Raw genomic sequence first — 21,621 nt, 5'->3', positions numbered from 1 at the left:
ATTTTTATCCTAATATAAATGTGAATGTTTTTATTATCCCTATAAATGTCTAATCATTTTTTTAAATCTTCCTATGCTTTGGAGATCAATGAAATCGAGTGACAATGAGTTCTACTGGTTAATTATGCGTTGTGTATTCTAAACATTTCTTATTAGTTGTATGCAGTGGTGGTGTAGCTGTGTCAGTCCCAAGATAGTAGAGAGCTGAAGAACGAGAGCTGATATTAGTGACCTGAAGAGGAGCTGTGTGTAAGTTTAAAAGCTTGTCTCTCTTACCAAACTGAAGTTGGTCCAAAAAAAGATATTACCTCACCCACCTTGTCTCTCTGTTCTCAGTTGGGCATGTGTCATCTTTCAGAAGAACGCACAACACTTTACAAATGTTTAGCTCAGTCTGAGTCTGCTCAGATTTCTGAAAACATCCAGCTCACATTGGGTATGCCCACAGGCATTAGCACAGTCATCCCATACTGAGATAGAACCAGTTTTATTTGCACAGTGATTCCTATACTCATAATTTTATTTCCATGGTATCCCTACAGACCTTGAGTGCACAGGGGTAAAGTGTTCAAGGGGTTAAACACTGAGAACTCTCTTCTCTAATCACTTGCAACCCATAGAAGGCCAGTGTCTTGTGTATGGAACATGCGAAACTCTAAAACCAGCACTATCCCATGTGGATATTTGCATAAAGTCCAAAATGATCTTAAATACTTATTCAGCCCAGTGAACAGTAGTGGGATGTATAAGCTGAGGTGGAGGCAGAGAAAAAGAGAGGCTTCCTTTCTTCCAAACAAGGCAGCCTATTCCTAAAAGCAGAACATAGAATGCCTTTGAAAATCTTTATTGTGCAAGTCAAAATTGCCCCTGGGGTGACTGGCTTTGACCAGTTACCTAATCAGACACCGACCATGGCAATGTTATAGAAATGAAAGTTTTTTAAACAATTTCTTCTGTGTATTAAGCACAAATGGGCTTTTTTATCATGTATGTTTTGTCCCATCTGTATTTCTTTTAAAAAGATGCTTTATTGTAGTCAGTTCTAGGAAAATCCCATTAATCTAAGAATTACTCAGTGCATGAAAAATGTCCCCGATATCTGTGTAGCCTGAGAGGACTGAGGTTACTAACCAGGGCAGTTTTGTTTGGGTGTTTTGTGTGAGAAGTGCAATCTTAGCTCTGCATTTCCTAGTTTTCTAAAGATTTGTGTTTGTTTTTTAACTCAAACTTCCTTGGAAGCCGCATGCTGAATGTGGCAAGATCTCTAGCATGAAGCACGTTTTTTGACTGGTGGGTTCATCCAGCTGGAGCAATGCCACTTATACTGGGCATTACTTTTAGCCTCATATCGTTCTTATGTGTAACCCACGTATGCATAACAGGGGTTCTCAAACCCTTTTTTTATAGTGTGGACTACAGCTTATCAAGAAATTGTTTTATAGATGCTTCCTCTTCCATTCTTGATCCCATAATGTCCATGGGGCAACTACAGTAAGTGGTTATCTGGAAAAGTAATAGTAGGAAAGCAATGCATTTTTATGTATCTTTTTAATGCTCTTTAGCTGGTGGAACCAAGGAGGGGAAACCAGCACCTTGTGATCAGCCAGCTTTCCACAGACCATAATTTGAGACCTGCTCCTGATCTATAGCGAAGGCGACAAGTGATGCTTGAATTCATTAGGGAGAATGAGACAGAAATGCAGGACAGTGACTGACTGGAAGAAAGTGGCTAAGGTATGTGGCTTGATTCTCCTTTCTTTTCCACATATGTAAATAAGTGATGCCATTGAAGTCAGTAGAGTTACTGGCATAAATGAGAGGAGAATCAAGCCTAATCTTTCAGTTGTAGCAGAGAGAGGCTTTGTGTCTATTACACAGTGATTAAATTGCTCCTGAGTAATTTATCCTTATCTAAAGACTTCCTGCATTTTATGGCCTCGTTCAGGGTCAGCCTGGGTGATCTGGACTGTGTGCACCTCCTATGGTAGTCTTCCTTCCAGCTGAATTTGTGAATCATATTTGCTCATCTCTGATTCCTCCTCATTCAGGAAGATTGTCCGATTGGGTAGCACAATAATGCTGGCTGAAGGTTGAGCTCATCACCCTATTTCTGATTGCTTGGCTTTAGATATCAGAGGCCTTCACTTTTTGTATTAATTAAAAAAGAAACAAACCTTGGCTAAACCATTAACTAATTTATTTTGCTTTTTAAAGAGAGAAAAAGAAAGAAAGGGAGATGGAGTGTTCAAAGACCACTTATCCTAAACCAGGGGGTTCTCCCAAAGCCCTAATATGTGGCTTATGGTTCATTACCTTCCCCCACATTCCTTTCTCTTTCCTATTTGAAGTTGCTGTCAGATAATAAAGCTCAGTTTTTTTCTCTGTCGTATGTTTTAATGTTTGCAAACGTTGAGACCATTTGCTGGGTTTTTCTCACTCAAGTCACGTTCACTGACTAGTTGTGGGCTAGGTTTCAGCAGAAACACACAATCCATATACAGGAGAAATATTTTGTATAGGTTTCACGGAAGCTTATTCTCACCAAGGAGTAACAGTGCAAATTAATATTTCTGCTAATCACAATGTAACAGGGTAGCTGGCCCCTTAAGTGAAATTGGACTCAGCTCTCCTGTTCCTGTCCTGGTGCCCCCTAGTTTGGTGTACTGAAGAGGCAGGGCTGCCCCTGGGAGCTATAAGTGAGAGCCCCAAAAGCAAGGGAGGGTTCAGAAGCCAGATTTCAGAAGAAGAGCAGGGGTTGAGAGCTTCAGGGAGCGAATGCACTTGAAGGAGCATGGATTGAGAGTTCCCGAGAGAGCAGTGGAGATAGAGCAGGCTGGTGAAAACAGAAGGAAAGAAGGCAGTTCAGGGTCCCCTAAATTTTTTCCAGACCCAAAAGTGCTGGAGGAAGCTGAAGGCTGAGAGCAGCAGAGGAAGATGAAGTATGCACTGTGATGGAGAGATAAGCCTGCTGATGTCTCCAGGCAAGTGCAGAAACCATACCTGGGAGAGAAACAGGGAGGAGAATGCTCCCCAGCAACAGGGGCAAGGGGCCTCTTTCAGGGCCACTGTGAGGCCATGGGGGGCACCCCAGAGGTGGCTGCACTGTGGCCCAGAACAGTAACCATTTCAACATGTCTTTTGAAACAGGTGTCTTGGAGCAAGTTGCAGTGTTACAGAATTCACCATCCCCTCTGTCTTGATCTTTATTGAAACTTATTCTGCATACTAACAAGGCCTTGCCTACGCTAGGATTTCAACCAGTGGAGTAACTGCACTGGGGCAACCCCCTGAAGTGAATACAATTTGCACTAATGCAAATTATGTCCGTCCTGTGAGACTCATGTCCACAATGGCATTTTCTACCAGTGCAGCTACACCAGTGGCTGAAAGAATATACAAGGTCCAAGAAACATGTCAGAAGTGTATGAAATTGCACTAAAAGCAATGCAGTGTTTCAAGACTCTGCCCTTACCACATGGTTTAAATATTTTGTTATATTTAAATGTATAAGGCTAATTCTTGTATCTGTGAGGAAAGTATACGATAACATAGTAATCTTATGAAATCAATTAGTTATTGTTAATAAATATTACTAATTCTTGGGTGACAATCTGGCAGTAAATTATTTTTCCTCTTCACATTTTGTGTGTGACATGCCAGAAAACCCAAAGAACAAGCTGTCATTTAAGCAAAAGTATCTGCTGAACCTTGACTGCTTTAAATCCCACAATGATCGTACAAATAAAACAAGAGCTCCTTCTGAGATTATAGTGAAGTTACTGTTGCTAGGAGTTTTAAAATTTCATGTAAAATGAAATTAAGAAACTAACACACATGATGCATTTAACGTTCTGTAGAGGGGTCTTGGGAAGATGTGCTGGTAGTCCACAGTGGAGGAAGCTGAGTTGAGTCCCAGCATTAAGAGTGGGTTTGAAAAATCACACTTCTGTTGGATCAGATGTTTGGTTAAAAGGCTACCAGGTGTGACGTATAACTAGTAGGGTTGTCAAGCGATTAATCACGCCGTGAAACAATAATAGAATACCATGTATTTAAATATTTTTGGACGTTTTCTACATTTTCAAATATATTTATTTCCATTACAACACAGACTACAAGGGGTACAGTGCTCACTTCTATATTTATTTTTATTACAAATATTTGCACTGTAAAAAAGATAGTATTTGACAATTCACCTGATACTAGTACTGTCGTGCAATCTCTTTATCATGAAAGTTGAACTGGCAACTGAAGAATTATATTAAACAAAACAATGTAAAATTTTAGAGCCTGCAAGTTGACTCAGTCTTGCTTTTTGTTCAGCCAATTGCTTAGACAAACAAGTTTGTTTACATTTTCAGGAGATAATGCTGCCTGTTTCTTGTTTACAATGTCACCTGAAAGTGAGAACAGGCATTCTATTTACGTGCCAGATGTGATAAATATTCATATGTCCCTTCATGCTTCAACCCCATTCCAGGGGACATGCATCCATGCTGATGACTGGTTCTGCTGGATAACAATCCAAAGCAGTGTGGACTGACGCATATTCAGATGCCACCAGCAGAAGGTTGATTTTCTTTTTGTTGGTTTGGGTCCTGTAGTTTCCGCATCAGAGTGTTGCTTTTTTAAGACTTCTGAAAGCATGCTCCACACCTCGTCCCTTTTAGATTTTTGGAAGGCACTTCAGATTCTTAAACCTTGGGTTGAATACTGTAGCCGTCTTTAGAAATCTCACATTGGTACCTTCTTTGCGTTTTGTCAAATCTGCAGTGAAAGTGTTCTTAAAATGAACATGTGCTGGATCATCATCTGAGACTGCTATAAAGTGAGATATAGGGCAGAATGCAGGTAAAACAGAGCATGGGACATCCAATTCTCCCTCAAGGAGTTCAGTCACATTTAATTAATGCTTTTTTTTTTTTTAACGAGCGTCATCAGCATGGAAGCACATCCTCTGGAATGGTGGCAGAAGCATAAAGGGGCATATGACTATTTAGCATATCTGGCAATGCCGGCTACAGAAGTGCCATGCAAATGCCTGTTCTCCCTTTCTGGTGACACTGTAAATAAAAAGAGGGCAGCATCATCTCTGTAAATGTAAACAAACTACATGTAGTGGAAATTTCCACTACATGCATCTGACGAAGTGGGTATTCACCGATGAAAGCTTATGCTCCAATACGTCTGTTAGCCTAAAGGTGCCACAGGACTCTTTGCCACTTTTACAGATCCAGACTAACATGGCTACCCCTCTGATACGTAAACAAACTTGTTTGTCTTAGCGATTGGCTGAACAAGAAGTAGGACTGAGAGGACTGTAGGCTCTGAAGTTTTACATTGTTTTGTTTTTGAGTGCAGATATGTAACACAAAAAATCTATATTTCTAAACTGCGCTTTCACAACAGAGATTGCACTACAGTACTTGTATGAGGTGAATTGAAAAATACTATTTCTTTTGTTTATCATTTCTACAGTGCAAATATTTGTAATAAAAATATACTTTGATTTCAATTACAACACAAAATACAATATATGAAAATGTAGAAAAACATCCAAAATATAGAATACATTTCTATTGGTATTCTATTGTTTAACAGTGTGATTAAAACTATGATTAACAGTGATTAATTTTTTTGAGTTAATCACATGAGTTTACTGTGATTACATGACAGCCCTAATAAGTAGCAAGAAAGTCTGTATGGAAAGGTCAAACAGAGGTCAACACTTTCGTATTAAATTCCCTTTCTTAAAAGTGGTCCTTAATGGGATTACTCAAGGCTCCCTAAAACTGAAAGGGTGTTGGGCCCCACGTGCTTCAGTTTTCTACCCCTATGTACACTGTGCCATGAAAGTCTCTACAGTTTGCTCCTGTGGGAGGCCATAATCAGACACTGTAGCTGAATTTTAAAAAGAACTGGATAGTTCTATGATGAATAATGCTATCTGCAGTTAAGCATGTTAACATAAGGATAATACACACTCATGCTTTTGGCTGTAAGCTGATCACCACAGGAATCAGGAAGGAATTACTAATTCTTCTCCACTGAAGGAGAGAGAAGAAGGGTATTAAGGTGGCTTAGTAAGTAAAATACTGAGCTGGGAACCAGGGTGCCAATTTTTTCCCCTGTCTCTGCTACAGACTTCCTGCATGACCTTGGGAAAGTCATTTTAACCTCTCTGTTTTTCTTTACGTGTAATTAATATGTACTTTGCAGGGGTGTTAAGAGGTCAAATTCATGAATATTTGTGAAGCACTGAGGTACTACAATCACGAGTATCTTAGAAATACCTATAAATAAAAGTGCAATAAACTGAAACTGCATTATGGCCTTTATCTGCCATTAAAAGCTGCCAGAGACGGGACTGCAGATATAATGTACCAGTGGTCTTACCTGGTATGACAAATGGTCTGTTCCTAAAGGTTTTACTCACCTCAACTTTCCATCTACCTAATCTGCTTCATTTTCAAATATGTGCTTATTTTTGTCCCATTTAAATGTTTTCATGGCTCCCCTTTTTTTAAAGTCTTGTCTGAGAGATGGATTAAAGTGGTAATCTGTCACACTTTCTCTGGAGTTCTAGAGAATCTAAACAGCAACAGATGTAAACCCCCTCTGAAGGTAGAGAATCAACTCTTTGTCATTTTTGTAGGTGAGAGATGGTCTTCGAACTCTGCATCCATATTGCGTTAGGCCATGATGCTGAAGGACAGGAGACCGACAGGTTGCAAAAGCTACTGGCAGCAGGTATCTGGCTTTTCTAATAAACACCCCTAGATTTTCTTTAGTGAAGTCACATCCAGTTAAGCCATGAGTTAGGTTAGAATAACTTGCGAAAAACTCCCACAAACAGCTTTCGGTTCACTATGAAGTTTTGTGGTCTCACAAACTAATCCTTTTTCCACAAATAAAAACCCAAAGCTGCTCCTGCCCTAATCTGTTTAGTCTGAATGTCAATCTGCCTTTACAAAAAAGGTAATGATAGACAATGACACTTTTGTGTGTGCACTAGTCAGATCAGATATAGGGACCATCTGATGTGACCGGGGTATTGGAACTGTTGCGTTGCTATAGTTTTACTGCTCCCTGGAAATCAGAAATTCAAGGGGTTGTCAAGCACCATATGTCAGTTTGTGGATTTGACTATTTTCTATGGCTAGAAGCAGTATGGATGTCAAGGTTCCTTCCCCACTCTGAACTCTAGAGTACAGATGTGGGGACCTGCATGAAAGACCCCCTAAGCTTCTTCTTACCAGCTTAGGTTAAAAACTTCCCCAAGGTACAAACTTTGCCTTGTCCTTGAACCTCATGCTGCCACCACCAAGCATGTTAAACAAAGAACAGGGAAAAAGCCCACCTGGAGACTTCTTCCCCGCCCCCCCCCCCAAAAATATCGCCCCAAGCCCTACACCCCCTTTCGTGGGGAAGGCTTGATAAAAATCCTCACCAATTTGCATAGGTGAACAGAGACCCAAACCCTTGGATCTTAAGAACAATGAAAAAGCAAATCAGGTTCTTAAAAGAAGAATTTTAATTAAAGAAAAAGTAAAAGAATCACCTCTGTAAAATCAGGATGGTAAATACCTTACACGGTAATTAGATTCAAAACATAGAGAATCCCTCTAGGCAAAACCTTAAGTTACAAAAAGACACAAAAACAGGAATATACATTCCATTCAGCACAGCTTATTTACCAGCCATTTAAACAAAAGGAAATCTAATGCATTTCTAGCTAGATTACTTACTAACTTAACAGAAGTTCTGAAGAGTATTCCTGACCTGGTCCCAGCAATAGCATCACACAGACAGACAGACCCTTTGTTCCCCCCACTCCCAGCTTTGAAAGTAACTTGTCTCCTCATTGGTCATTTTGGTCAGGTGCCAGCGAGTTTATCTTAGCTTCTTAACCCTTTACAGGTGAAAGGGTTTTGCCTCTGGCCAGGAGGGATTTTATAGTTCTGTATACAGAAAGATGGTTACCCTTCCCTTTATATTTATGACAATGGCACTCATCTGATCATATACATATGAAACCCACAATTTTTTAGTTGCAGGATTTCATTCCTGCATAGTGTCTCTAGCAAAATCAATTTTCACTGAGGACACTTTAGAGATTGAGTCTAGTGGACTATGCTGAACTGTGCAGTCTTTCTTTTCTGTATCTTACTGTGAAGGCTCAAGAGAAATTGCTTCAAAAATAAGTACTTTATTATTATTATTATTTTATTTATTAACCTAGTGGTATACTACAAACAACTGCAGGATCTCAATATTTCTATCTAATCTCTCCAAACTTTCCTGCCATTTTTTACGGTATATTAAGAGTTTGTGGGAGGTGCTGGGCAGTGGAGTGGGGGGAGGGGGAGTTTCTGTGGGTGGGGAAGGGGCACTGAAGATGCTGTGCCTAGGGGACCATAAGGTGTCAATCCTGTGTGCCTGTGTATATATATTTAATATGTATTCTATACAACAGTGGTGTCATCTGATGGCCATCTTAATTAATTTTTTTTTCTCCTGCTGATAATAGCTCATCTTAATTAATTAGCCTCTTAGAGTTGGTCTGGCAACTTCCACCTTTTCATATTCTCTGTATGTGTATATATCCTCTTACTATATGCTCCATTCTATGCATCTGATTAAGTGGGCTGTAGCCCACAAAAGCTTATGCTCAAATAAATTTCTTAGTCTCTAAGCTGCTACAAGTACTCCTGTTCTTTTTGCGGATACAGACTGTCACGGCTGCTACTCTGAAACCTAACCACAAGTGCAATTTTCCAAAACTGTGCAGAACAGGGAAAGTCTGGATGTTCATGGTGGGTGGTGAGTTTAGGAAAGGGCACTGGAAGGTTGGTATGCCAATTGGAGCAGGGTTGAGGTTGTGGTGGGTTGTCTGTGGGATACAGTAGTTGTGTAGTAGTCAGATGTGTGTCACTGGGTGGAGGAGTAAAAGATACGTCATGTTAGATGCCTTACCTTTTCATTTCCTTGCTTTTTTGGTTTTCTTAGGTATGTTCTGTATAGAGGGATCCTAACTCTCTCTCAACCTAGTGTAGGTGTGCTGATTAATTACTGAATTGAAATAACACATCAATATTACTTGTCACTTAGCAGATACATAATTGTAATCATTGGATTTTTATAAATTATTTGCATATTACAGTTGAAAAATAGGATTACAAAAATACTGGTAGCCTGGTTTTATTTTTATTTGCATAACAAAAATGGCTATTTTAATAGCATCAGTTTCCTGATTCTGCTTTCCACATTGCTGCCTGCTGCTGCTGTTTATAATTTGTATTGCAAGTTCTCATCAAGGGTCCTATTGTGCTATAGGTTCTACAAACAAACAAAAAAGATGGCCCTGCCTCAAAGAGCTTACTTTGTTTGTGGAACTTTTGTTATACAAATAACAAGGTATGTTCTAAATGTTACTGTTAAAGCTGGTGGCTGGCCTAGTGAACAGAGCACTAGACTAGGACTGTGGAGATCTGCATTCTATTCGTAGTTCTGCCACTGCCCGCTGGGGGAACTTGTGTAAGTCATGTCACCTCTGTGCCTCAGTTTCCCCATCTGTAAAGTGGTGGTGGGGGAAATAGTACTGACCTCCCTTATAAAACCTTTTGCTGCCAGAAAACTGTGTGAGCTAGATATTATTAATATTATTTATTACGGTTCCATTTGTTAGACAGAAGGTGTCAGTCCTTCGCTAGTGATTTTTATGTCCTTTATTTTGACCATTGAAATTAAAAAAAACAATTCTCTCTCTTCCCCCCTGCCCAATCGCCCCCCCCCCGCCCCGAAACAAACAAACAACCACCTAAAAACTATGCAATATCTGACCTGTGTATTTCATGGTGACAGACAAGGTGGAAGAAGCCACAAAATTTATATTTTCTTTGGCTGCTTAGGTTTACATGAACTTTTTAGAGTGAACAAATCCAAGCACATGACTAAAAAGAAAGTCAGACTCAGAATTCAATTTGTGCATTGGTACCAACCTTTTCCTGTTTTTAACCTGCTTTCCATGGGGAATTATGAATTTTTGTTTAAAAAAAAGTTAAAAATTGATCCCTTTTTGTTTTTTCAGTTCCCCCCCACCCCCAAATTAAAATTTTCTGTAAGGGGGGGATAATATATTTTCCAACCAACTATAACAAATATCTATGAAAATGAATATATTATTAACATTAAAGAATAACTGCTACTGAACAGACTCCTGTGAAAGTTTTAAATATTTTGTATCTATTGGTACCTTTGACTACATATTCTGTCAGCTGCCATATTGCAGAGTGAGATGAGCAGAGCTGGAGGAACTACTCAGAATGAGCAATATATTCATACTTTAGCCCCCCCCCTTTTTTCCTATTTGCCAGTGATCTGTGATTTTTAAGAATGTGTTCATTATTTTGAATTATTCAATTAATAGTTTCATTTGAACATATTGCAGCCTATGAGATGCTCATAAATTATTTGCTGCCAAGTATTGCTTTGGGTATTTGTACTTCCTTATTTGCACCTTGTGAGTGATTCTGGTCACCATAAATCAAACTGTATTGTTTCTTCTCTTGGATTAGATGCCTCCCAAACTCATAAAGAGCCTTCAAAATGGCCAGCAGCATGAATAGTTCTGTAAATACATATTTGTGTGAGTATTCTAAACACTTTCTCTTTTAGTCAATGACCTTGGAACAGGAATTAGCTCGTTTGAATGTGGAAATTAAATAAAATGGCTGGTGTATACCCTTGTATTGAATTCATGCTTTTGATTTATAAATCTTTGAGTAATCCCACATGAGTGTGCTACAGAATGTAATAGGGATTAAACCAAAAGTATTCTACATAGATTATTCAAAAATATTATAGAATTTAATAAAGAAGAATGTCCTTTATATAATGGGGCTTTTTTTTATCACTATGGAATTTGGTAGCTGAGATATAATCATTACATTTTGTAAGATAATTTAGCAGAAAAAAACTATAAAAAGGCTGTCACTGTTATTGAATTACAAAGGACTTTTACATAAGGGATTTCTTTAAAGGTGGTATTTACTCAGTGCTAGGACAGAGTCTTTATCTTTCTGCCTCTTCCTCCTCCCTCTGCCCCCCACCCCTCCACTTTCTGGTTACAGCTCCACTTTTCCAGCAGGTTACATTTCACAGCTGCGGCCCCTCTCTAACCCATGTGGAAACCATCTCTCTCATCTGCTGAATCTTGAATTCTGGATGACTTCAGTCTTAGATTTTGCTAAATTTGCCTTCCCCTTTCTCTGGCTGTTTTTCTTTATTCTTTCAAGGGAGTAGACCAGGTTTGCATAGAGTGGGCTCCAGGATGGAGGCAGCTCAGAGACAGGAGTATTTACCAGGCAGAGGAACAGAGAATGGGGGCCAGACATCAGACAGCCTACTTTGCTGTCTTTCCTGAAAGGTTACAGTTTACAAGTGGAATTAGGCAAATTTGGGGTGTTTGTTGGTTAACTATGTTTAAAAACAAACAAACAAACAAAACCCCACCCCAAACTACTGTTGTTGTAAAGTAGCTCCTGGATAGGCACACAAACTGCTTTTCATAATATGTCTAATGATGTAAGTGCACTGAATACAGAATTCATGATGACTTCAATGGGAGTTCTGTATGGGGAGCTCTTACAGGATCAGAATCAACATTTGTAACTGCAAATGCCATCTAGAATACATTTTGACCATATTGTATTGGTATCATTTATTCTCGGAGGGATGCACACATCTGAATCAGGTGGGTAGGGAGAATCATTTTAACTTTTATTTATTTTTGTACAAGAAAAGTTTGTTTGATTTCTTAGATTCAGGCCTGATTCTGCGTTCTTTTCACACCCAAAAGTGGTGTTGAAGTCCATGGGAGTTTCTATGAGATACAAAGCATGTAGGATTTGCACTATTGTTGTAACAGCCCCATCATTCCACAGTGGCACTGGCAGTTGTGCTATACTGGGTTTTGAATAGAGCTGGTCAACTAATGAAAAATTTGTTTATTCACAAATCTGTCTGTGAATCAAATATGATTTTCTGTCGATTTATTCCTGATTATTCAGATAATCACTAGGCATTCATGAAAATGTTCTCAAATCAAGAAAAGTTCCCAAATGTAGATCTTATAAAATTTGATTTTCATTATTCACTATTTGTTGTTCTAATAATGCTGCAGTCATTTAGTCAGGAAGCAGAAACAATATTATGGGACCAATCATCCATGAATAACAAATTAATGAATAATACATAAATGAAGTGAACAGTTTGCAAACAACTCTTGGCCTGAAAACTATTTGTCTGGAGAATCTGGTGATTTCTTACAAATATAGAATACATCCTCAATGGAGTATGATTGATTTGTGTGGGGGGAGGGGGGGAGAGTGTTTGTGTATAACATAATATAAAAAGCCAAACTATGGCAATGTTTTGGTTTGAGTAATACTGTTCAATCAGCTATACTTTTGGATAAGCAACAATACAGGGACTTAACATAGATTTTCAGAGTCTAGTAGGGTTTCTGAAAACATGTACTGAAAATGTAGAGATTCAGTAACTAATTTAATTAATTTAATCCCATACTGACTGCAATACCTAAGCACAATAAAGGTGGATTTTGGATGGCTTGGTATCTTTTAATTTTTGGTGATGATTTTCCTTGTTGAGAGTTTTACTCTAATTTGACAGTCGTCTTCTTCTTTGTAAGATATGTTATTAAATATTTTGTAACAGTAACTACAGATATTTGCTTAGCAATTGACAGCTCATTAATGTATTTGGTTCTACTAGGTGGTTTACAGACAGAAATAAAGACAAGGTCCTTGCCCTGAAGAGCTTACAAATTTATGTCAGCAAAATATATGCATTTAAAAATAGGTTGCAATAATAAAACACCTTTCACTAATCTCTTCTTTCTGTAAACTAACTAAATCTTTTGTAAAGGAATTGTATTATTCTATAAATCTCTAGGAATCCTGATTGATTCACAAGAAATAACATATTCACATTCAAGCAAACAAAAGTATTTACTTTCTGTCCAACTTCAATATATATGTGAAATTACAGTTATTAAGCTGTTTTGACAAAAAGTCAAACAGTATGAAATGGAAAGTGTGAGTCATGAAAGCAAATCCACTGTTTTTGTTTTTCTGTATTTCAATTCAGCATTTTTAGGCAAAAATAGGTTATATATGTAGGATAGCAACTTTACCAAAACCTGCCCACCTCTGTTTCTGTTTTTTTAAAATGAGTTCTCTAATCTGTTTTGATCTCTTTAACAAAAATTTTGCAAACTGTGTGGATTGTTTTCCACAGTTACAAGAATTCAAATAACTGACAAAAGTATTTCCCTCGGAGGGTTGTATGATCTTGAGAGAAATACCATCTCATTTGATAATTCAGGGTTAATGGTGATGATACATCAGGGCTTTGATCCTTAAACTGAAATAGTAGTCCTCCTAGCCTTTTAAAAACTGTACCTGAAGTAATAAGTAAAAATAATTGTATTACAATAAAGGACAAAATCTTACTTTTGTGTTAGTATTTTTGAGTGGAAAATAAGTAGCTACTTCGGGGAGAAGGGTAAATATTTTGAGTTAAAATGGAAAGATTATAAGTAGTTCTCTTTCTCAATTGCAATTGTCAACTTTTTCAGGATTCTTAATATAAACCCCTGTGTTCAGGGGGTTTATAAATAAATTAGCCATAACAATTAACTCAGGAATGAAACCTGGCAATTAAATATTTAGGTCCATCGAGAAGTAAAGGTGGACCTAGAGGAAAACAGACTATTACTAGTTACAGCTGTTTTTTTGTGTCTGACAAAAATATATTTTAAAATTTAGTTATTGTATCATGTAGACCAAGACCCTTTTAATATGTGCAGTCACATATATAAAGTATGCATGTAACACAACTTATCAATATGAATGTATGATAGATATGCAATAGATTATATATGTATAATACTATATACATGTAATACAGATAAGTGCTAATACTCATACAAATACTTCTGAAATTCATGCTTTTTCTATGGATTAGTATTATAAATCCATAATATGCAAATGTGAGCTAGTGTTATGGTACCAATTCAAAAAGAGCATGCAAAATGCAGAAATGTTCTGTAATTCTGATCCATTATGCACATACTAATGCTGATCTGATTTTACAGTATACTGTGTTTAAATATAAGAATAATACACAAAACTCAACAGGTCTCTGAAAGAGCCTCAATAGGTCCATATACATATAATTAAACAAATTCCCCTTATTTTACATTATTATAGAAAAATCAAAACAAAGGAAATTAGTCCACAGAAATACTATCCCCGTTCCAATGTCTGAGCACAAAAGGGTAAGTAAAGAATAATTTCTTTGCTTTTGTGAGTTCAAATTAGACGTTGACTTTTTATGTTAACTCAGTTTATGGTGGCTTATTATATGCAGGAATGTAAATTTGAATCATCTTTAATTAAAGAGTTTGGTTTGTTCTCCCAGTAATAGCTGTAAAAGCATTTAACAAGGCATTGCTATAATGAGGATTTTTTTAAAAAGAGACCTTTCTTATCAGTTTTGCAAAAGAGTAGAGAACTGTAGGTAGCTTGCTCTATATACTAAAACTGGCAAATAGGGAGGGGGAGTAAATAATAACTGAAGATGACACTGAATCTAGTAAAGGATGGAAGTTTATATTAAATGCTTATATTAGACTAATGAAGACCTCATTTAAATTTGGGATAGTATAGCAAAAATGTGTGTGCTCCCCAAGGAAAAATATATTTGTTATGGTTTGAATTTGATACAGTTGTAATAGGACTTTTTTCTTTTTTGGAGGAAGAGCTAAGGGTTTGAAAAACGGCTCTTTGGATGCGACTACTATTAATACTAAATTTCTTAGCTAATACCTTTTGAACCTAATATAGGATCGGACCTCTTTTCAAGAGGTTGCTGCAAATCCTCCACTGCTTCCCCCCCCCCCCCAACAACAGCAAATGCAAGGAAATGCCCCCAGCACCGGGGACTCAACTGTCAGAATAAGAAAGGAACAGTAGACGAGCTTGTTTGTGCATTTTACACTACTGGATGTCTGGGGAAAATAGTTTCCTTGCGAGAACAAATTTTTTTTCTCCATGAAAGAACGGCCATCCCAATGTAAACGCAGCTCTCTTTAATAAGCAAGTCGGTGGCTGTATTTTCTTTTCCCGGGGAATTTCTAATGTTGATATAATTCCTGATGAGACTAATTTCCGTTAGCTAACGAATTTTCACTACGATTTAGAAACAAAAATGATAAAATAATGGGAATATTTCACGAATGGCTAGCTTAACTGCAGGCAGGCAGTTGCTTTCTACTGAAGACAATATCAAACCCCTGAACTTTGTAACAGTTTGTTTTTAACCATGCACCTTAGAGAGAGTAAAACTTTTCTGCGGGGGGGGGGGAGGGGGGGACGACAGCATTAGGGTATTAAAATGTGGGAGGGACGTTATTACTACAGGGAGCAGTTCTCCTTACATCCTGTTGTAACTCTGCGCGTGGTACTGTTTTGTTTGGCTGTTTATACTTATCCATATCGTATTGTAACTGCAGTGAGGCCCCCCCCCCCACTCCCTTTTGAGGGTGAAGGGCAGGAAGGGCATATTTAAAACTCCCCATATCGTTTCCTTTTCTATGTGGTGCTTAAAAAGATTTGAAGTGAGAACGAAATCTGGATTGTGTAGCCTTGTTGTGGAGCTCCTCAACCCGCCCCGTGTCAAACCTCTCCCGAGGATGTGCTTGGGTCACTGCTGCCCGGCACAGACCTCCCCATTATTAGGTATGGTTTTGTCTGACACTCTTATCAACTTTTGGTTTATTTTCCAAACACCCCGCTTTGCTATTTGTCATTTCTTTGTGGGTCCTAAACTGTGCGGTGTTGATAGGTCCATGTGCTGCTAAATGAGAGAGCCTGGAAAGCCACCATGGGGTTTGTCCAGGGGTCTCCTATTAGTGAGGCATCAGCTCAAGCAGAGCCAAGGTTGGGTTTCTTTGTTTGTGGTGGCTGTGTTTTGTTTGCGTAGCCTTCTTAAAGCGATCTTTTACTTCATTTGACCACTGAGTGTATATGCCCTGAATTCAACCACAAACTTTAATGTGCCACTCTTGCATGCACGCCTCCTCTTCCTCCCCCCCATCCCCGATTCTGTTGCCAGTTACGCTCCGTGTAAATCTGGAGTAATTCTAGCGAATTTAATGCATTTACATCAGATTTGCACCACCCCGCCTGGGAGATCAGGGTATAGCTCTGGGTGGGGCGGGGCAGAAGGAGGTTTATGGGGGGGTTCAAACGTGTGAACTATTTTTCTGGCTTCATGAGCGTAATAGAAACTTGGGAGACTCAGATAAAATAATAAATGAAGGAGGGGGGGAAGTGTTGTTATGCACATCATTATGTCTCTCTATATAAAGCGAGAGAAAGGGGCGGTGGTGTTTAGCGGAGACTGGACTATGCTCCCAGCAGTCCTCTACCTCACGCTCCCATCGCCGCTGCTGCATCGCATCTGCTCACACCCAGCCTCTTTGAGCTCCGCAGCTGGAACTGTCTCGGTCACGGGACCCCCTAGGAAGGATTTTTTTCCCCCCTCCCGCTCTTCGTAAGAGAGAGAAACCCAAAGCCCGAGCGTTCCCCGGGGGCAGCGCGCGTGCTGTGGCTCCGGGGGCGGCCGGGCGGGCCGTGAGCGGCGCGGAGGCAGCCGGGGCAGCGAGAGCTCCGCCAGTGGGCGGTTTCTGGCGGCGGGGGCCGGAGCTGCAGGGCGCGCGGCGGCGGCCAGGTTCTCCGCCTCCCTCGCAGACACACGCACGGAAATATTTGCATGGCGGGGAAGACGCTCCAGCTGTCTTGAAATCGCGAGGCGAGCGCGTGCCGGCGCGGGGGCCCTCAGGGGGGACGCGGGGCGGAGCCGCTTCGCGACCAGCCGCAGCAGCAGCAGCGCCGTGGCCCCTCCGCCCTAAAGGGGGGGGGGTGAAGCTGTTTCCCGGGGGAATCTGCTGGGGGGCAGGGAGAGCGCCTCGCCCGCCGCGCCTCTCCCCTCCGCTCGCGTGTGGCCGGCCAACGTCCTGCCTGCGGGCGGGCAGATGTCCAACCCCGAGAGGCTGCTCTCAGCCCGCCCCCAGGCCCCCCTGGCTGCCGCCGGGGAAAAGCCCGGCTCCGGCACGGTCCCCTCCTGTGGGCAGAGCAGCGGAGGCAGCGCCCGGGCTCCTCCTCCGAGAAGCGGCTCGGCTGCCTGCAGCTCCTCCTCTGCCCTGCTCCCAAACAGCCGCCGCGGCGCGGGGACGGCCGCAGCCGCCGCCTCCTCCTCCAGCATCGTCCCCCGAGCCGCCGCCGCCGCTCCTCGCCGGGCTCCTCCAGTCCCCTCCTTCCCCGCCCCTGCTCCCTCTTCCCTTCGCTTCTTGCCGCCGCCTCCTCCTCTCCTCCCCCCCTCCCCTGCCTCTGCGCTCGCAAGTCTCCAAGGAAAGGGGGGAGGAGGAGAGGCGGCAGGAGGAGGAGATGTTGGAGGAGGCGAAGCAGCAGCTCCCTTGATCGTCCATCCCAGCAGCAGGAGCAGCAGCAGGAGCAGGCTGTTCTTCTCTTCCTCCATCCAGGGCTTGCTGCTCCCCTCTCCAGCCGCCGGACCCCGGCAGCACCAGCCGCGGCTCCTCCTGGCCCCAGCTGCCTCTCGCCTGTGGTCCTACAATTTCCTGGGTGCTGCAGCAGCAGCCGCCCGCGGCGACGGGATCAGAGGAGACGGCCCCGGCAGGAGCAGGACCCCTAGGCAGCGGCATAGAGGCTCCTTCCTCTCCTTCTCGTCTCCCCTGCTGCTAAGGCCAGACATGGAAGATGGATCTTCTTCTACAAGCTGCTTTAGGAGGTTTACAGACTGTTTCCTGGGCACAAGTAGGTGACCGAGCACTCAGGGCAGGGACTGGCTGCTTGCCTGCGGGGGGGAGAGGATGGAGGGAGGGCTGGGTGCACGGACGGGGGTGTTTTGCGGGAGCTACACGAAGGGGAAGGCTTTTTATTCTCCGCGTGGGGAGGGTGGCTCAGGATGCACAGAGCGGGGTGCGTGGAGATGCATGGAGGATGGGGTGCATGGCGGAAGGGGGTGGTGGGTGGATTGAGTTTTATTTTGGGGGGGGCTATGATGTGTTCGGAATTTATCTCTCGAGCGTTGTTTTAGAATCAGTTGCAGCGCGGGGGGAATCAGTGTTTGACTTGGTGCATGCTTGTGTGGCCATTCATGCCGTGGGTACCACGGGGGAGGATCGGAGACTTTCCCCCTTTCCGGGCTCAGGACTTGCCTAAAGTCGTAAAATCCGCAAGCTCCTGCTATCTCCAGGTGGGGGCGGGAAAGCAGCAGCAGAGAATATGGAATCGGGACGAGAAAGGGTGGGATGCTTTGAAGAAGACCAACCAAAACCCCACGCTCCGGTCAGATCCGACACAAGGAGATGGGGGTGTGGTTGGTCGCTCTTCAGCAGCCAATGCCTTCTCCTCCTGGCTGTGGCTTTTCGTGCCGCCGGGATGACAACAGCCACGGGAGAAACACGTGCTCTGTGCAGCTGCGGGATGCCGCTGGGGTGGGCTGGTGCCCGAGTGGCAGGAGGCTGAAATCAATGGGTCTGGACAGTCACAAGGGACTTCCGTACGACTAATAGCTACCACCCCCACAAGAAGCGATCAGACCGCACCCCACACCCCCCCGCTCTACACACAAGCAGGTGTCGGTGGGCCCAGTTACAAAAGTACCAAGAGGTGGCAGTGAGACCAATATACCCAACGTCCCTCCTCCCTGCACTGCCTGGGGGCAGGCTCGCCGCTGTCCGGTCGCAACGGCGGGGTGTGTGGGGGGGTTTCCTTGGTGCTCCATGGGAGGGACGAGGTGGCGGCAGCAGTTGGGGAGGACACGTGGCGGGGTGGCTTGGAGGGCAGGCGGCCGGGGGGAGGAAGGTTGTCGGCGGAGTGGGGGGGGGGGTAGCGTGGACGGCGGGCAGCTTTGAGAGGAGGGTGGGTGCCCGGGAGCGGAGCACATGGAGCGGGGAGCCGCTCGCAGCCAGCGAAGAGCTGCCAAATCCGCGAGGTGGTGAAAGGGGAGCGAGGCTTCGCATTGCAGGACCGCTCCATTCATAACCCAGCGCCGGGCTCTCCCTCCGCGCCTGAGTGTCAGCCCCGCCCCCAGGGCCGTGCTGCGCTTCGCATTCGCGTCTCTCCACCACCCTTCGCTGCTGGGACTGGCGGTGGGAGTCGCGCCCTGGAAGCTCTGGACACGGGGGGCAGTTGCCAGGCTCTGGCTGTGAAAGGAGGCTGGGGGAGAGGTTTGCACAACGGAGAAGGAAGGACAAACGGGCTTTTTTTCTGGGAATTCTCGCTGTTCTGCTTAATGGGCCGCATGAACGAGCCAATCTACGACCACGCGCCTGGATTGGTCCTTTCTGTGCTAGGCGCTGGACCTGGGGGTGCTGCAGCACCCCCTGACTTGAAGTGGTTTCCATCATATACAGGGTTTACAGATTGGTTCAATGGCTCTCAGTGCCACTGCTATACAAATTGTTCCAGCACCCCTGGTTCTGTTTTAGGAGAAATTCATTTCACCCAAGTGCAAATATTTATGGAGCTGTATTGAGCTTTCTCTGCTTTACTTGGAACCTGAGTTGCATTTTTCCTCCCTAGGGTATTGTAACTGTATTAGTGTGAAAATGCTTTGGGGCCAATTTTGACATCCAGTTACTTCATTTAAAAAAAAAAATCACAGGTAGTTTTTGGAGTTGGTTATTGCCATAGGGGTCTGTTAACTAGAAGACTGTTGAATCGTAATTATTTTTAATGTCACAGGTTCAGTTTGATTAGGTGACTTTTTTGGGTGCATGTAAAAGCTATTTTACATACACAAATATAGGCATTTTGGAAGTAAAGTAAAAATTGCAGGGATGCTAGCTAAAATCGCACCACATTGCTTGATAACTCATCAGTGATTTTAGTGTAATTAGTATAGTGAATATTTGTTGCTTTGTGATCTGATTGGCATGGGAAAGGACTCCCTTACACATGCTTTGGCACTTCTTTCCATGTTGATCAACATGTCACCCTGCCATACAATCAAATTTTTATATAGCTGTTTATGCATGTTCACTTACACAGTGTTATCACACTACAAAGATGTATAGCTAATTCCAGAAGAGTTTGTAGAAATAGAAATTAAAAGAAAAAGCCTAAGCCATGGGGTTTCTTGCGGTCTTTATTCCTGTTCCCACTTTGAGAGAGATGGTAGAAGGCTACTCATACTTACGGCACAAGTCAGATATTTTAAAATAAATAGTCTGAGAACAAGAGACTAAACCAGTGAATTTCTGCCAGTTGGGCAGTTCTCTGGCACACTTCATCAGGAAAAGGATTTGCAGGATTATTATGTAAAATATTTTGAAAACATGAGTCCAGTTCACAGAGAAGCTCTTAAATAAATAAATAAGGGAAGAAAGTCAAACAAAATACTAGAGTCTAGACAGCTTTAGCGGGGCTATTGCAAAAGGCAGAATATCTTTTGGAAAATGCACTTGTCAGTCCACATTTGGAATACTGCTTGCAGTACTGGTTACAGTATCGTAAGAATGATATTACTGTTATGAAGAAGGTGAGGTAGTTAAGGGTAATGAAGATAATGAGTCTGATGGATTATACTATGCATATCTCAAAGTTTATTATTTTCTATCCCAAACACTGTGCATGTGTAAATAAAATCTTTGAAAAACTGCACAATATAATGACTAAATGAAATTTACATAAGGAAAGGTTATGGAAATTGGGATGGGTTTCTCGGAAAAGAGACGTTGAGGTGACCTAATTGAAGTTCTCAGCATTGTGATTCAGATGAAGTTGCTAGGAATTTATTTCCTCACTGCTCTTCGACACGTCCATGCGAACCAGGCTAACAGTGGCATTCAAAATATTAGCTAAAAGCTGATTATATTTTTTATTTCAGGTCCTGCAGTATCAGTTCATGCCACATCTGGCTGGTTCTTGCTCTGCTGTGATGCCCAAACATGCCACATACTGGTTTTGTCACAACTAGAGCATTGCACTGGCCTGCAGTGGGTCAGGTAAATGTCCTTTATCATTATATTGTGTTTTTCAAAGTTTTAAAAACTATATATTTAAGATAATTTGGGATATAAAATAAACTTTGGGAAACATATAATATAATCTATAAGACTTGATTTTGGGTCCATCCTCTAGTGGAATTCCACAGTAGCTGTGATATTGTAAGTTGCCACCCATTCCCTTTTTTTGTGGAATGGTCTTAATTTCCAAGAGGCCACTTCTGCAAACACACATATAACTTTCCATGTGCATGTCCCAGGGGACTACTTGCATACAGAAAATTACTCGTATGCGTAAGTATTTGCAGATTGGAGACCTGTGCTGGTAGAAACACTATTGTGACGCTGATACTTTGGGCCTCATGTTTGCAATCTCATGTCTCAATAATGCTTTGTTGTGATGCCACGAGTTTGTCTGCATTTAAATGTGGCAAACTTAAAGCATCAGTATGAAGTAATCATCCAAGAAGGGTGGATGTAGTGGGACGTGGAAGGGTGGGAAA

At 42.1% G+C, this 21,621-nt stretch overlaps 1 protein-coding gene across 1 annotated transcript in view; it reads left to right on the top strand.

Annotated features, from left to right (window-relative positions):
* PDE10A (phosphodiesterase 10A) overlaps nt 1-21,621 on the top strand; it is a 565,357-nt gene that overhangs the window by 252,101 nt on the left and 291,635 nt on the right. Inside the window, exon 2 of the mRNA XM_074948747.1 lies at nt 17,630-17,921. Coding sequence (XP_074804848.1) covers nt 17,630-17,921 — 292 coding nt within the window. The remainder of the gene's footprint in view (nt 1-17,629; nt 17,922-21,621) is intronic.

The sequence above is a fragment of the Natator depressus genome, chromosome 3, assembly GCF_965152275.1.
Source record: "Natator depressus isolate rNatDep1 chromosome 3, rNatDep2.hap1, whole genome shotgun sequence".
Classification (NCBI taxonomy): domain Eukaryota; kingdom Metazoa; phylum Chordata; order Testudines; family Cheloniidae; genus Natator; species Natator depressus.
Note: the sequence above shows the minus strand (reverse complement) of the source record. Positions and strands in the feature narration are given on the sequence as shown.